At 39.7% G+C, this 16,077-nt stretch overlaps 1 protein-coding gene across 1 annotated transcript in view; it reads left to right on the top strand.

The window, feature by feature from the left end:
- Positions 1 to 10,466: 10,466 nt before the first annotated feature.
- Positions 10,467 to 16,077, top strand: part of LOC124622107 (zinc finger protein 330 homolog) — a 76,703-nt gene continuing 71,092 nt past the window's right edge. The window contains exons 1-2 of the mRNA XM_047147715.1: positions 10,467 to 10,847; positions 10,928 to 10,947. Coding sequence (XP_047003671.1) covers positions 10,728 to 10,847; positions 10,928 to 10,947 — 140 coding nt within the window. The 5' untranslated portion in view covers positions 10,467 to 10,727. The remainder of the gene's footprint in view (positions 10,848 to 10,927; positions 10,948 to 16,077) is intronic.

Here is a 16,077-nt window from a genome sequence, read left to right as displayed (position 1 = left end):
TTGAGCGAATTTAAAAGGGGTCAAATTGTGACCTTCTGAGTGGCGGGATAGTTCTTTCAGAGAATTGCCATCCAAGTTGAATGTACTGTGTCAGTTGTGCAACAATGTTGGTATCAGTTATCGCGTGAACATTCATACACCCTTGCGTAAGGTTCTGGAAGTCCACGCAGCACAGATGCCGGCCCGGATTGTCATTTCGTAAGGGCAGTAGTGGTAGATCATGCAACTACCACAGTGAGAAGAGGACTTGCGGGACCAGGCATGTCAACTGTTGCAAACCAGTTATTGGCAGTGGGACTACAGGCATGTACACGTCTAGCCCATCTTCCATTCACGACATGGCATTGATGTGCACAGCTTGACTGGTGCCATCAGAGGACCACTCAAAAGATGGAATGGTACACTGTGGTCTTCAGCAATGAAATCATATTCTGCCTGCATTGAAGCAATGGTCATTTACATGTTTGATGTAAACCTGGTGAGCACTGTCTTGTAGACTGCATTCGTCCAAGACACACTGACCCCACCCGAGGCCTTTTGGTCTGAGTTGTGGTAAGCTACAGCTCTTGTTCACCTTTGGTGTTTCTGGAGGGGACACCCACTAGCACTCATTACATGCAGAATGTTGTTAGAGTGTTAGAGCCCCTCTTTTGCCATTCAGGCAACAAGAAGGTGATGTGTTGTTCCAACGAGCTGATGCTTGCCAATACATTGCCATAAAACTCAGCATCTTCTGCAAGCCATGCAGCAATCCCCTGGTGAGCACGATCTTCGGACTTGTTTCCAATCGAGCACATGAGGTATATGATGGGACAAGAAGTGATTTGTGTAACATGTCAACTAACAACTGTTAAAGAAATACGTGAACAGGTGAAGCAGATGTGGCATAAGATATCCCAGGAGAGTATTCACCATCTGTATGATCAACTGGATGCCAGAGTCAGTGCCTGCATTGGCACCCATGGAGACTACACCATGTACTAATATCAGTGTTTCAGTATGGGTAGATACCTGGTACCTCAGAACTGTTCATGCTATTGATCTGTAAATGTAATCATTTCATGTACTCCATATGCATGTTGCAGCAATAAATCTTGAGTGAACTGAAACCTCTAAAAGGGTGTACTAATTTTTTTCCAGCAGTGTATATTCATATTATTTTTCTTCAGTTCACTGCTCATGGAATGCAAGTTTTAGTTATTTTTTTTATTGCCCATTCCCAGGTACACGTTTTCCTTTTGCTAACTTAACTGTAGATCATTCCATTTACAGAGACAGCACTGCTGGCGGGCAGCCTCCTGCTATGTGTGTGATGCATCTTTGAGATGGCAGTCCCATCTCTATTTAAGGAGGGAGGGGTGTTGCATCTGCCTGGCAGTCACTTCCTCCAAATGCCAGGCAGGCTGTGTGGGGAGCTGCCGCTGAGAGGATGTGCATAAATGCCTCCCATAATCTCCTTGACTGCCTGGTCTGTTTACCACAGAGTTACATATTCTAGGGGCACCAAACTCACTGACAGGCAGTGTTCCTGTCACGGCAGAGAACACTGTTGGCAGGACATTATTTTGTTATGCCATGTCACATGCCCACACAGTACCACATGGACATCCATCTGCTCCCAACTATTTTATATACAGTGTGAACACTAATAAAACCAACAAACTGCAAGGACGGATTTCTGACTGCAAATGGAGGAAAAAAGGTCCGATGAACATATGTCCGGAAATGTATCATTGCCACTGTAGATGGCACTGATGAATGACAGTTCCTCTGACCACATGCCATGTGTACCTTGCATGTTGCAGGCTGTACGATTGATGCAGCATACTGTAAGCAACAGAATGGTCTGGTATTCATGTCGGGAACAAACCGAGATGATGTTTGTGTATGGCTAAGCAGATGGAAACGGTTGAGAGGCAGCATGGTTACACCAAAAGAAGTGCCCTCACAGACACCAACCACATCACACAATATTTCAAGCCCTTTTTGGGCATTTGTGTGATTATTGATCCTTTCAGATAGATGACCATGCAGCAGAGAGGCTGTGGACTGAGCATACACCAGATCTGGAGCTTGTACTAGGGTTTGCCTCAATATTCTGTAGAAACTGGTCCTCTAAAGCTGGTGTATGCATAGTCCACCTCCTCCCTGCATGTTCATCTGTCTGAAAGGACCCATGGTCATGCAAAATCTCAAAAATAGCTTGAAATGTTGTGTGATGTGGTTGGTGTCTGTGAGGATACTTGTTTTGGTATAGCCATATTGCCTTTCAACCATTTTCCATCTGCTTGGCCATACAAAAACACCATCTTGACTTGTTCCCAACATGAATACCGGACCAGTCTGCTGCTTACAGTAGGCTGCGTCAGTCACGTGCACAAGGGACAGAAGACACATGGTCAGAGGACCTGTAAATTGTCAGTGCCGTCTACCTTGGTGATGAAGCGTTTCTGGAAATGTGTTCATAGGACATTTTTCCCCCTTTACCAGCCAGGAATCTGCCCCTAGAGCTTGTTGGTTTTATTAATGTTCACCCTGTATTGTAATATTTGTAAGTGACTTGCACAACAACATGCATTGTAAATCTGTACTTTATGCAGATGACATAATATTCATAAATTCTGAAAAAGATGTGAACAAAGTGACACTAAAAAACAATGAATGTCTTAAATTTTCAAATACATGGTTGAAATTAAGGAATTCTATACTAGTTTTGAAAAGACTGACATATTATTTTCAGTTTATCCATTGTTGACATTGAGTGCACAACTGTTAAACTCCTTGGTATATATTTGAAATCAAAATTACATTGGAACAGTCATACAGAATATTTATGTAAAAAGCTGTGTAAACTACACACATGTGTTTCTGAAAACTGTTGTTTAGTTTCAATAATACTTCCTTTCATTGTCATCTGAGACATGGCACTCTTTTGTCGGAAGTTTTTCTGGGACAAAAAAAATCTGCCAGGAGGAGGCCATCAGGTGCTTGTCTGGAATAACATATCTTGGAGACCTTATGGTAAACAGTTAAATATACTAGCAGTCCCATCTCTCTTCATTTTCAGTTGCCTTTTCATATAAAGGAAACCCAAGAGGTGTTGCTTAATACAGAAGGTACATCAATGTAACATTCTTCAGACATATAAAATAAATACAGGTACCCACAACTAGATGGAATGAAACAATAATGTAGTTATGAAAACAATAACAAATTAAATTTTGTATTGAAATTAAGTAGAATGCTGAGAAATAAGTATAGCCTTAGACTCAATATGTTACAGTTAATGGAATTATTACATTGTTCTTTTGTGCGAAATAATGAAGGCTTCTTCTTCTGTCTCTATAAGTGTAAGACTGCCATTTTTGTACGACTAAGTTAACTGTGAATAATAATGTTAATATTGGGTTAAAATGAGTTATTATCTTATTGAACATGCACCTTAACCATTACTAATTATCTGCACAGATTTATTTTACATTTCAGAAGCTTAATTCCACTGGGAATTGAAAGTTTGGTGATGGCTCGATTACATGCCATCACCGTGCTATCACGTGCATGTTTGTATCCTTGCTATTAGAACCTAGTCCAAACTATTTTCTGTATGAGGTCCAATCATTCTTACTGTACACTGCGACATATTTTGTCACATCATATTGCATATTAACAGGGTCAACCATCACACAACCTATTGATGTCCTATAGCATTATCCACAGCCTGTTTCACCACAGCAGGAAATGTAACAGGTAACAATGTGCAGCTTCAGGTTAATGGTGGAATTTGAATCCAATTGTAACTGCAAACTAAAATGAACAGTTTTACTCCTGCTATACCCTTTGCATTTTATTCCACCACTGAACGATTAGCTTTCTAGGGTAAAATGCAATTTAGCTTTCCATCTATATTCGGATCCTTTGATTGGATGAATCACAATAACTAGGCCTACATATAAAGCTTTATAAGATATTACCTTTGCAGGTACACCATGTCTCAATAAAATTCTTCTAAAATAAAACCCAAAAGTTACTCAAACAAAGGAATTTTTACACATTCAAAGGATTTGAAAACTGTTAGAAACTTTAACTGAATTAATAATTTTTTCGTAAAAGTGATTATACCTTTGTGGAGACAGCAGACTGCAAAGCAGTCAAAAAACACTGTAGTTACACTAGTTACACCTGACAAAGCAACCACTCCGACATTGTCCTGAGGTAGGTTAACATAGACTTCTTTGCTTCCAAAAGTTAGACTTTGATTATTGAGTTATAAGTATGTTCTTTCAGAGTGTGCATGTTGCTAGTAATAAAGTATCTTTTGTCAACAATCATTTCAGGTTGGTTGATTTGGGAGAGGGAGCCAAACAGCAAGATTATTGATCCCATCAGATTGGGGAAGGAAGTCAGCTGCGCCGTTTCAAAAAAACCATCCCAGCATTTGCCTGAAGCGGTTTAGGGAAATCACGGAAAACCTAAATCAGGATGACCAGGCGCAGGTCTGAACTGCCATCCTCTCTAATGCGAGTCCAATGTGCTAACCACTGCGACACCTTGCTCAGTTCATCTCAAGTTCACGCATTTCTATTAACTTCCCTACAGTGATGATAACAGTAATGACCCAGGAGTACAGCAAATTTTGTTAGTTTTTTACCTATGAAGTGCATATGACAATGCTATGCTGTGCTCGAGAGTGCACCAATCACAAAGATAATGGAATGTTGGACAAATCATGCAAAATGCTGATCTTCTGTGCAACCTATGAAACATTTTTACAGGCACAGATGCAAGACTAAAAAGTGAAAGTGCAACCTCGATGTGTTATGTGTCCAATACTGTCAGTGGTTATCAGTGGATGTGAATGTTACATATAACAACAAGATTTACATGGTGATTTTATACCATTCAATCGAGATGCATCACAGCAACAGAGTTTATTCTTGTAGTGCATTTTGGTTGCTTATGATGGACATTCATGCACGTTATCTGGTCCATTCATGTTGGTCACTGGATATACCAACCCATTCGCAATTAATTATGAAGCCCAACCAGAAATATGTAATGTGGTTCCTATGAAACCGTGAACAACTCATGAGCTTTCACCTGACGAGCTTGAGCCTGTGTGTCAAGGACATAATACCCATGGAGTTCAGCTCAGACATGGACCGATCTCCAAACTACCAGTTTTCCAACTCGACCATGTGGCAGTGGTTCCACATTGGCGACATGATCCTACAGGGTCACGGCATTACAGAAGTCACATCAAAATTTGCAGCATTATTGAGCAACTTCTCAGAGTCTGTGTATTTGGTAAGTGACATCATAAGTGCACTGCACGATACCAGCAGATATGATGCAATTAAAGCTGCACTCTTTCAATGTTTCGCTGAAGTGTGGAAACAACAGCTATGCAATTTGTTTAATTTTTATTTATTTATTTATATTTTTTTAAGAAGATTGACCCACAAACACCTTCACAATTTTTGAGATATCTTCAAGTAACAGTAGACCATAGCTTCATGCCAGAATTTGTACTGTGGTCTACTTGGATGCTACGATTACCTCCATCACTACAGTCGGTGCTAATTTTGAGAAAACAGGACCCTGATATTAAGCTAAATTTGGCAGATGAGCTTTATCCATTCCAACAGAGACAACAAGAAGCACCTATAAGGTTCAAAAACGCCATGGATTTTAAACCAGCTGCCCTGCGGTGGCAGCCACAGACTACGCAACAACACTGGACACCAAGCCAGCACAAGCACAGCCAACAACAACTGACTGCAGGATGCCAACCCACAGATACATGCGACACCCCTCCCACTGTAAACAATAACAGTATGACAGCAGAAGGGGGAAGGGCGTGGCCTTGTCTTTGCTATTTTCACATACACTTTGGCAGTAGAGTGCTCAACTGTTCAACTCCTTGTGAGTTCCCAAATTCCGGCGGTGTCCCATGATAGGCACACTGGATCACACAATAAATCAAGATGCTTACACAATGAGAAGAAATTCCAAACCATTTTGTCTACGTCTACGCTCAACACCCATGTCCATATCTTTGCTCACATGTCAAAGAAGTAATTCTCAGTGGATACAGGATTGGCAGTCAGTGTCATCCCAGGCAGAGCACCACCAACAGCAGGATCTTCACATACACAACTGAAAGCAGCTAATGACACAATAATGAGACAGCTTGGAACTGTCAAATTAATGGTTGAGCTCAGATTGGTGACAAAGTGCACATGGCAGTTCGTAAAAGCAGACATGTGTGAATCAATGTTAGCAGTGAATTTCCTTCATCATCTTCATCTTGTGCCAGATCTAATGATAAAAGTCCTTAGGTAAATGACTTCAAGTGAAATCGTAAACGAAAATGCTGATTTCATGCATTAGTTTCATCCACAAAATCTACCGACTTCTCCTCCTGCAAGAAAACCGAACCGCATACTGTCAGATGCAATCATAAGATACAAAGCAGTCAAGTGTGAAAGAATTCAACTTGCAGAAGGAGAATGTAGCACTTAAAGCTTCAACAGACAGCAGAAGAAGAATTGTGTAAGGTACAAGCATGTCTCATGATGCTACAATGCAAACAGCAATAGCACCACAGACTTCAGCATCAGCAGCAACGTTGTACATCACAACAGCAACTGCAAAGTCTGTAATCCAGCACACTGTATCAAGAACAACAGCCATTTTGAATTTTCAGGTCAGTCAGTACCATATTCAGAGAGTGAAAGTGGCTCCAATGTGTGACCTTACATCAAACAATCACTTCAGGGTCCACAGCGTGTAGTCAACGATGACAGTGTGCATAATGTACACACTACACCTGGACCACCAAAGCATTTTAAAGTGTGGTGCCTCGTGCCAGTTAGACTTTGTGTGGTTAAAACTGTGACAGATGAGCGACTTCACATGGGAATAGTGTGGCCATTGGACAGTTCATGGGCTTCACTGACATATTTATAACCATAAAAGGGGGTTCATACAAACTTTGTGGGGCTATTGGTCTCTTAATGCTATACAGTACCAAATAGATGTCCAAAACTTTTCCCATATGTTAGCAGATGCCACCATTTGCAGTGTAATAGAGTGCAAGAAAGCATATTTGCAAATTCCTATGATGAGTGAAGACATGTCAAAAATGACTGTGATCACCCCATTCTGACTACAAGTTTTTGGTTATCTCATATGGAATAAAAAAAAGTGCCTCACAAATCTGGCAGTGCTTCATTGACAAGTCATTACTCCAATTTTCATTTGGCTTTTCTTACCCAAATGACATCCTAGTTTTCTCAGCTTTCCTGGATGAACATGAGGATCATCTTTGCATGGTTTTCAATACACTAGAACAGCACAGCATGGTAATAAATGAAGACAAGAGCCAGCTCTGATAATATGAACCCATTTTCCTAGATCGTCTAATAAATCAGGCACACATCCACCCCATGCAGGAATGTACAGAACTTTTGGAAGCACTACCTAGACTTTCCACTTCTCAGAAACCGAGGAGATTTTTAGGGACAGTGAACCTCTACAGGTGTCATTTGCTTCAGGCAGCAGCACTATTAGTACCTCTCGCTGATTTCCTTGCAGGAAAAAACAAACAGGAAAAACAACCATTGAAATGAACCTAAACAATGCAATATGGATTTGATGACATCAGGCTGTGCTTACAGCACAATCACATTAGCAATCCCTGAACCTGATGCTCAACTCTCTATCACAGCTGATGCAAGTAGGTTAATACAGTCATCAGTATGGTGCTGCAGCAGTTCATAGATGGTAAGCAACAATCAATATGTTTTTTTTATAGAAGTCCACACACTTGCAATGCAAATGGCCAGCATTCTGTTGAGAGTTGTTATCAGTATTGTTATTAGTATATTAAGTAATACACCATTTTAAGGTCAAATTGGAAGGTAGACAGTTGACTATCTTCACAGATCACCACCCACTAGCAGAAGCAATACGAAAGCCAGGCAGTGACTGTTCACCAAGGAAATTTTGACATCTTGATTATGTTAGTCAGTTTACAACTTATGTAGAGCATCTCAGGGGCGCCAAAAACATGGTGACTAACTATCTGTCATGAATTGGCAAGTGTAGATTATGAGGATCTTGCAGTGGTACAGGAACAAGGCCCACAAACTCAAGAACTTTCGCAGAACACAAACATCAGCCACAAGTGCAAACTTTGTACACTCCATGGTTTGGAGAAGCAGATTTGGTGCAAAATTTTGCAGTGCAGGGCCCACCCTTTGGTTTATTTGATTATGCGGAAACATGTCTTTGACTGCTTGCATTGACTGTCTTATCCAGGGGCATGACCCTCAACTAAAGTGATAACAGACAGAAGCATGTGCAGCATGTCAGAGAAACAAAACAGGATGTCACACCACCCTCACCCAAGACCAATTTGAGGTCCCAACAGGCAGATTACGACATGATCACTTAGACTTGGTTGGGACCCTTATAGGGCCAAATGGTTACAAACACATTCTCTTGGTGACTGATCATATGACATGGTGGCTGGTGGCAGCACCATTGGCAGACATTACCACAGAATCAACAACTAAAGCATTCATACAGTTGTGGATTTCTAGATTTGGTTGCCAGGATGTGATTACTACTGGCCAAGGCTGTCAGTTTCAGTCATCACTGTTCACAGAACTATTCAGACTTGTGGTTTCAGGTGCTTTCACATAACTGCCTACCACCTCCAAAGCAACAAGCTGGCTGAGTAGTGGCATTGCACTCTTGGGGCAGCTTTAAAGTGCCACATGGGAAATAGTGCAACACACTCCCCTTGGGTGATGTCGGGTGTACACACTTCCTTCAAAGAGTATTGCATGGTGAACCCCTACAGCTCTTGGCAGCATTTGTTGATCCTGTTAGCCACCAAATGCACTGGAGTTAATGGAACTAGTCAGCAGAATATGAAAACATATTGCATGGGCCTGCAAACAGCTGCCACAATGACACAGTGCATCAATACTTTTCATGAAAAGGTACATTGTGACTCCATGATGTTAAGAGATGACACCATGCATCTGGCACTGCAGCATCATATCCAGGGCCACATAAAGTTCTCCTAAAGGGAGACAACATGTTTATCATTTTACTGTATGACATCTTACAATGATCTCCATTCACCATTTGAAATTAGTTTGGGTCCTCAGCAATGATCCTCTCACACGCACACCAGACAATGCCATGAACCTGCCGGAGGAGCCTTAAGCTCCTTCACCACACTACATCAAACAACAAACATTGCTCCTAGCTGCACTCACATCCATGTGTTCGGACGATGAACAGCACTCCTGTTTCGGTTCCCTCCACCATCTTCTGTGGCTTTCATGGGATTACATTCTGGGCTCACCGAAGGCAAAGTACATTCTCCCTCAACTGTACTCCATACCATGGGGGGAGGAAGGGGAAGGGATGGTGGAGGAGGGGGTGGGGGGGACTCTATTATTACTGCATACTGTGAAACGGTCACAAAACATTACAAATGAACAACCTCTGGCGAAGAAACTTTTCTGATGTATGCCTGAGTCAGGTTAATACAGGCATTCTTTGTTTCCAGCAGTCTAGCTCTGACTATTGAATTGTAAATATGTGCTTTTAGCTTGTGGAGGCTTATTACCAATAAAAATCTTTTGTCAACCATCATTTCAGGTTTGTGTACTCCTATTAACTTCGCTAGGGTGATGATTACACCTCCATGAAAGAAATGATGTACGTTTTCTATTGTACTTTTCTGTATCTTTGGCTGTGTATAGTTTAGTGTATACGTTGTAGGCCTATTACTACACGCTAAGTGCACGCTTTCTCCGACACGTCACTCCCCAACGTAAAAGTTATTTTTAAAATTAATCATGACAGTATCGATTGCATTAATTGTTTAAATTTATTTGAAGAAATAACTGAAAAGAAATTGAGCTGTAACACTCAGAAACGAAGGGAATACAAACTGAATTCATGAAACGACTATTGACCTCGATTTGGATGCTTGTGCAGACTGTGACTTGGGTCCTTACTTATCGATATATATTCATTTTAAGTAAATTATATCAAAAGTATGGCAGAAGGCAAACATCAACTTCTCGGCTTCCTGCAAGCGCTAATTAGAAATGTATGTTGCCATTAACTTCCGCCTGCATCACATTTACCTTATTTGCAGCAGATCGCGTGAAGACACAAATTTAATTCAGAATTTTCTCACGGCCTCCATAACACGTAATGGAAATTAAAGGAATCAAAGTAAGCAAACAACGGTACTAGTAAAATGATGTAAAGTACAATGCGGAATATAATTTGAAACTGCGCGCCGTTAATTATGTTAACTCTGCTTAGGATCCGAAGCTATTCCACATCAAAAGCGACAGCCTAATATCCATGGTAATATCACAGGTAATATTTCTGGACAGGAATTTGCCCTGTGCACTTATACACTACTGCGGCTTTATGACAGTTACAGCTGACATAAAGTCGGCAGTTATGTCCTACCTAGTATTACAACCGAAAAAGTGGGCTGTAATAGTACAAACCAAATATATAGCTGCACAGTTTTTGTAAAGGAAAGAGGTTCCGCTGTTGAGGAAACTGGGACCGAACATCTTTAAAGAGGAACAGCTGTGGATTTGGTTGACGTTGCTTTGGTGCGACGTAAGTAATCGTTCACTCGCACAGTAGAAAGTCGAGTACGTCTGGTGTAGTCCAACATGCCGAAAAAGAAGACAGGTCAGCGGAAAAAAGCCGAAAAGCAAAGGATGAGACAGAAAGAAATCCGAACGGCAAAAGATAATATGACCTTGGCACAGTATCCGTGTAATGCTGCGATGGTGCGTTTTAATTGTTTAATACATGTTTTACAGTTTTATCCTGCTAGTTACCAAGTATTAAACAGAATTTTTAATTTCAGGAATGCGACAGGTGCAAGAGGTATGTATGTACTGTAATAACAACGCCATTAAGTGTTTTAGCAAATTAGGACACTTGGCATGAGTTACCTAAACTGTTGCTGTTAAGCTTAGCACGTAAAAACTACGGTAACCTCTTTGTATTTACATTCGTTGGTGTCATCATCTCAAAACAGTATTTTTTCTCCTACCGCTACCAATATTTTGTAGTGTGCACTATCACACTGAAACGAAAGATTTCAGTGCTGAAACAAATCAAATTTCTTCAGATTATTCGTGGTTATCGTTAATGAATGTATCCTAGGATTGCGGATGCCACAGCTTTCGTATCTAGATCTATTATGCAAACCACTGTGAAGTGCTTTGTAGAGAGTACTTCAGTCCTGATTACTAGTTTCTTTCTATTCCAGCCCGGTAATAGGTTACAAGAAGAATGATTGCTTAATTACTCCATTGTGTGCTGTAACTAATTTAATCTTGTCTGCAGGAGTTGTGCAAAGAATATCTCTAGTTTCTCAGGGTAATGGGTATCTAGCTTAGACCATCTGTTAATTCAGAATTTTCAGCATATCTGTGGCATGCTCCTGTAGATCAAATGTGTGACCATTCATGCTAATCTTTGTATATATTCAATATCTCCTCTTGGTTGTATTTGGTATGTATCCCATGCACTTGAACTATATTTTCAGACGAAAACTCCAGGTTTGAGTTCACCTTCCTAATTTTCTAAGATGGGATGCTGCCTATACTTGGCTTATCTAGTACACTGTCTGTGATATTCATTCCATTTTGTATCTGTACAAACTATTATATCCGTATATTTGAGTGACTTGACTGATCCCAAATGTATTATTTTAGTGATGTAGCAGTCATTAGATCTTACTTTTTGGCATAATCCGAATCACTTCAGGCCGGGGGATTACCTTCATAGTCTCGGATGTTGTTAAATTTAGCATATGTTAAAATTCAGGGGTAAGAAAGAAACATGTAATATTTTGTTTTCTCAACCCCCCCCCCCCCCCAAAAAAAAAAATCCTGCACCGAGATACAGACCTCCAAAGATGACACTGTGAACACCATTTTGAAGATGTGAATATTGAAAAAAAAAAATTTAAAATGCTGTATCTTAACAGTCCTAGATTTTTTTTTTTTTTTTTTTTTTTTTTTTTTTTTTTTTTTTTTTTTTTTTTTGAAAGATAATGCTTTATGATTACAGTTGTATCCTCCGTTTAGACATTTCTGTCAAAGTTTGAAAATTTTTTTTATAATTTAGTTTTTTTTAAAATGCCAATCCAGAAAAGTTGGATTTTCTTCTGTTGATCAGTACCATGTAGTACTATATCCTCTATAAAGGAGAGCTTCCACCTTTAAGTTGGACAGGTTTTATTTTTTAAAAATCATTCAAGGGTAATGTGTGTCTTCACTGAAGTTGTTTCTTACTAATTTCTTTGTTTCAATGTTTATTTCTTTTGTCTTTGTTGCAGTCATTTCTTTTCATTTTCATTGTTGCAAATATTTCTTACTTTGTTGTAGTTTCTTGTCAGTTTCCTTGCCATGGTTGTTCATTGTAGGTTTCTATATTGTAACTATTCAGTGCTAATTTGTTTACTGATGAGGCTTCTAAGAAACCTGAGACCATCAATGAGTTCTGTGTTTTCGTGATGAATTTGCCAGTTGACCCGGTTTAGTGTGTTTTGTGAAAAGGAGTGCTTGAAATGTCTTCTGACTGGGGCCACAGGAGAGTGAAGTGTGCTGACTATTTTTATATCCATAAAAGAGTGATATACAAAGCAAACAAAAAAAAGACTTTGTTCAGGTTGGGAATAAGAGTTCTCATTTGAAGACTGTTTCAAAGTGAAGATGTTTCAAGTGACGGCTTTTTGTGTTCTAAATGTTTGACAGAATAACAACAATGATAGTATCTGAACAAGGTGAAGCCTCCCATGGTGCAGATTTTGCATCAGTAGAGGAAGAATTAAATACCCTGAATCAGTCAACTACAGAGGTAGGTGTTAGTCCTGTTAAGAAACCGTGGTCAGTGAAGTCGAGTCATAAGCTTTATGTATCAAGAACGTGCAGAGAAATTATTAAAGCTGTGAATGAGTACACTACAGCAAAACCGACCACACTCTTCAAAGTAGAAATTCCGTCTTCAGAAGAAAATGAACCAAAGCACTCTTGCACCTCTTACCAGGAATTTTTCACAAATATCAATTCAGCTGTTGAATATTGTGCATCCTACAGTGAAAAGGTGCAAGTTTTAACTATTATTCCAGAGACATTTTCAAAGAAAACTGTTGATCCACATTCCATCAGTATAAAAGCACATGGTAGACAAATCAAGAAATGTGAGGTCTGTAAAAGGAGTCTTTGGAAGACCAGATCCCTATTATGGTCATCCTGTAGAAGCAACTCAAGTTCAAATAGTCCTTTCATTTTATCTAGAAGATAAATGGGACTTTTCTCACCAGAGTGCCAACAAAAAAGTACCATAACTGTAACAGTTGAAGGTCAAAAAGTTGTGAAAGTGAAGAGGTACATGACTCACAGTATTAAAGAACGTTTTGCAATTTATAAGAGCAACTATACAACTCCACATATTGGAAGCTCAAGATTTTATGCACTATGACCTAAGTGGGTAGATCCACACCCACCTAGAGATGTCTGTTTGTGTGTGTGTGTGCTGCGTGAATTTTGAAAATTGTGTGTTAACTTTGAAGAACTTGCTGGAGCACATGGCATATGACACCTTGGTTGAGCGTGTGAAGTCATTAGTCTGTGACGTAAAGTGAGAGACTTGTTTGTTTCAAGAAAGTGGTGACTGCCCTGGAAAGGGAGGACTGTCTTTACAGACACTTGGCCTGGAAGACATAGCAGATAACTCTGCAGAAATTGCATATGCGACATGGGAGGAAAATAAACTAATTAAGAAAACTGTTGCCTTTGACAGTTTCATTGATGAACTTGGAACTTGGTAAATGGTCAGTGAAAGCAGTAACACACTAGTATCTGAAGAAATTGCAACAACATCATGTTGCATAAGTGAAAGGGTGTGTACAGGCTGAAGAACTGTGTTTAGTGCTTCACTGTGATTTTGCTGAGAACTGGTCTGTAATTCTCCTACAAGAAGTACAAGGATATCATTGGAGTAATGACAAGTTTCAGTTTTTACAGGAGTGACATATTTTCAAAAAAATACCACAAGTGGTGCTGTTATTAGTGATGACACAGGACATGATGCAGCACATGCTTTGCTAGCAATGGGCAAAATTCTTCGGCTGCAAAAAGTGTCAGATGATCATCATTATTCCTGATGGTGCTCCTAGTCATTTTAAAAATCATTACCAGCTGTTTGATTTGAAAAAGTTGCTTGTGCCAAATGACTGTGTATACAGCGCTACTGGTCATGGGAAGGGGCTTTGCGATGGTGTAGGCGGCCTGCTGAAGCACCATGCTACGAAACATAATCTTTCCAGACCAAATACCGCTGTGATTCAGAATGCTTAGGATTTTACGAGTGTCGTGAAATCTTGCACATCCACAGCCCTCATTCTTTTGTCCAAAGAGGAAATCGAAGGATTCTGTGAGCAGAAAAAAGGAGAATGGTCCAAACAAACTACTCCTGTGAAAGGAATTCAGAAGACACATTTTTGGACTCAGTGATGGGTGAACTTATATTGCACGCAGGAAAGAGGAAATTTTGTTTGTTCGGCCAACACCTCAGAAACAGCAGGATAATATTCAGATTCATAACCTGTGTGTGTGTGTGTGTGTGTGTGTGTGTGTGTGTGTGTGTGTGTGTGTGTGTGTTTGGTGTGGGAGGGGGGTGGGGCAGTGACTGATGGATTGCAGAGATTAGACACCAGTTATGAGTTAAATGAAATTGTAGTGAAGTATATGCTACCACATGGACCAGCTGCTGGCTATAGATTTCCAGCTGAAGGACACCAACAATGCCATAAGGGCTCGCTTCCTGTTCACAATGTTTTGAAAATTGTAAGTGCTCCAGTTCTTATTGGTTCAACAGGACGGCATCATTCTATATCAAAGGAAGATACTGAAGCAGTGGGACACAGTTTTAGTTCATTGACTGGCTAATTTCAATATAAAACAGAGTGCACAGTAGCTGTATAAATGGAAACCTTTAAGTCTTTGGACCTTTCGCATACATTTTGGAACCATTTACAATGCGTGAAAAATGAGTGTTTTACTCATCTTTCAAAAGTAAAATTATGTTAAATAAGGCTAGGTTTTGATTTTTATGAGCCTGTTATGTGATAATAAAACAGGTTTTATGTATGGCAGAAATTTCAGTTGCTTATTAAACCTGTTCAACCTAAAAGTGGAAGCTCTCCTTTTCAGGGAATGTAGAACTATATGGTACCAATCAACAGAAAAAAAATCAAAATCTTATGAATTGGCAAAAGAAGTTCAAAATGCTATAGTAAAAGAAGTTTGACAGATAAGTTCAAATAGAAAATTTCTTTGTAATTGTAAATCAGTTATCTCTCAAAAAAATAAATCTAGAACTGTTCCAGAGATAGAGTATTTAAAATTTTTTCTAAAATTTGCGTCTTCAAAATGCTATATGCGGTGTCATCTTTGGAGGACTGTATCTCAGAGCAGAAATTTTTTTGGAGAGAAAAAAAGTATTCCTTACTTAGTCCCTTATTTTAACTTAATGTTAAATTCAATAACATCAGAGACTATGAAGGTAAGATTTTTTCGTAGCCTGGCTGAGTTGTATGGACTATGCCTTTCTTCGTTTTGTTAAGTGTGCAGTTTTACATTGTGCATGTTATATCTTTGGACCACTTTGAAATGTTAACAAGATCTGACTAGATAGTTGAGCCGGCCGAAGTGGCCGTGCGGTTAAAGGCGCTGCAGTCTGGAACCGCAAGACCGCTACGGTCGCAGGTTCGAATCCTGCCTTGGGCATGGATGTTTGTGATGTCCTTAGGTTAGTTAGGTTTAACTAGTTCTAAGTTCTAGGGGACTAATGACCTCAGCAGTTGAGTCCCATAGTGCTCAGAGCCATTTGAACCATTTTTGACTAGATAGTTGCACAGCTTTTATCAGATAATACATCATTACTTACCGTATAACCATACCATCTGCAAAAGTTCCAGTTTATTAAAATATTGTCTGCCAT

The sequence above is a fragment of the Schistocerca americana genome, chromosome 7, assembly GCF_021461395.2.
Source record: "Schistocerca americana isolate TAMUIC-IGC-003095 chromosome 7, iqSchAmer2.1, whole genome shotgun sequence".
Lineage (NCBI taxonomy): Eukaryota > Metazoa > Arthropoda > Insecta > Orthoptera > Acrididae > Schistocerca > Schistocerca americana.
Note: the sequence above shows the minus strand (reverse complement) of the source record. Positions and strands in the feature narration are given on the sequence as shown.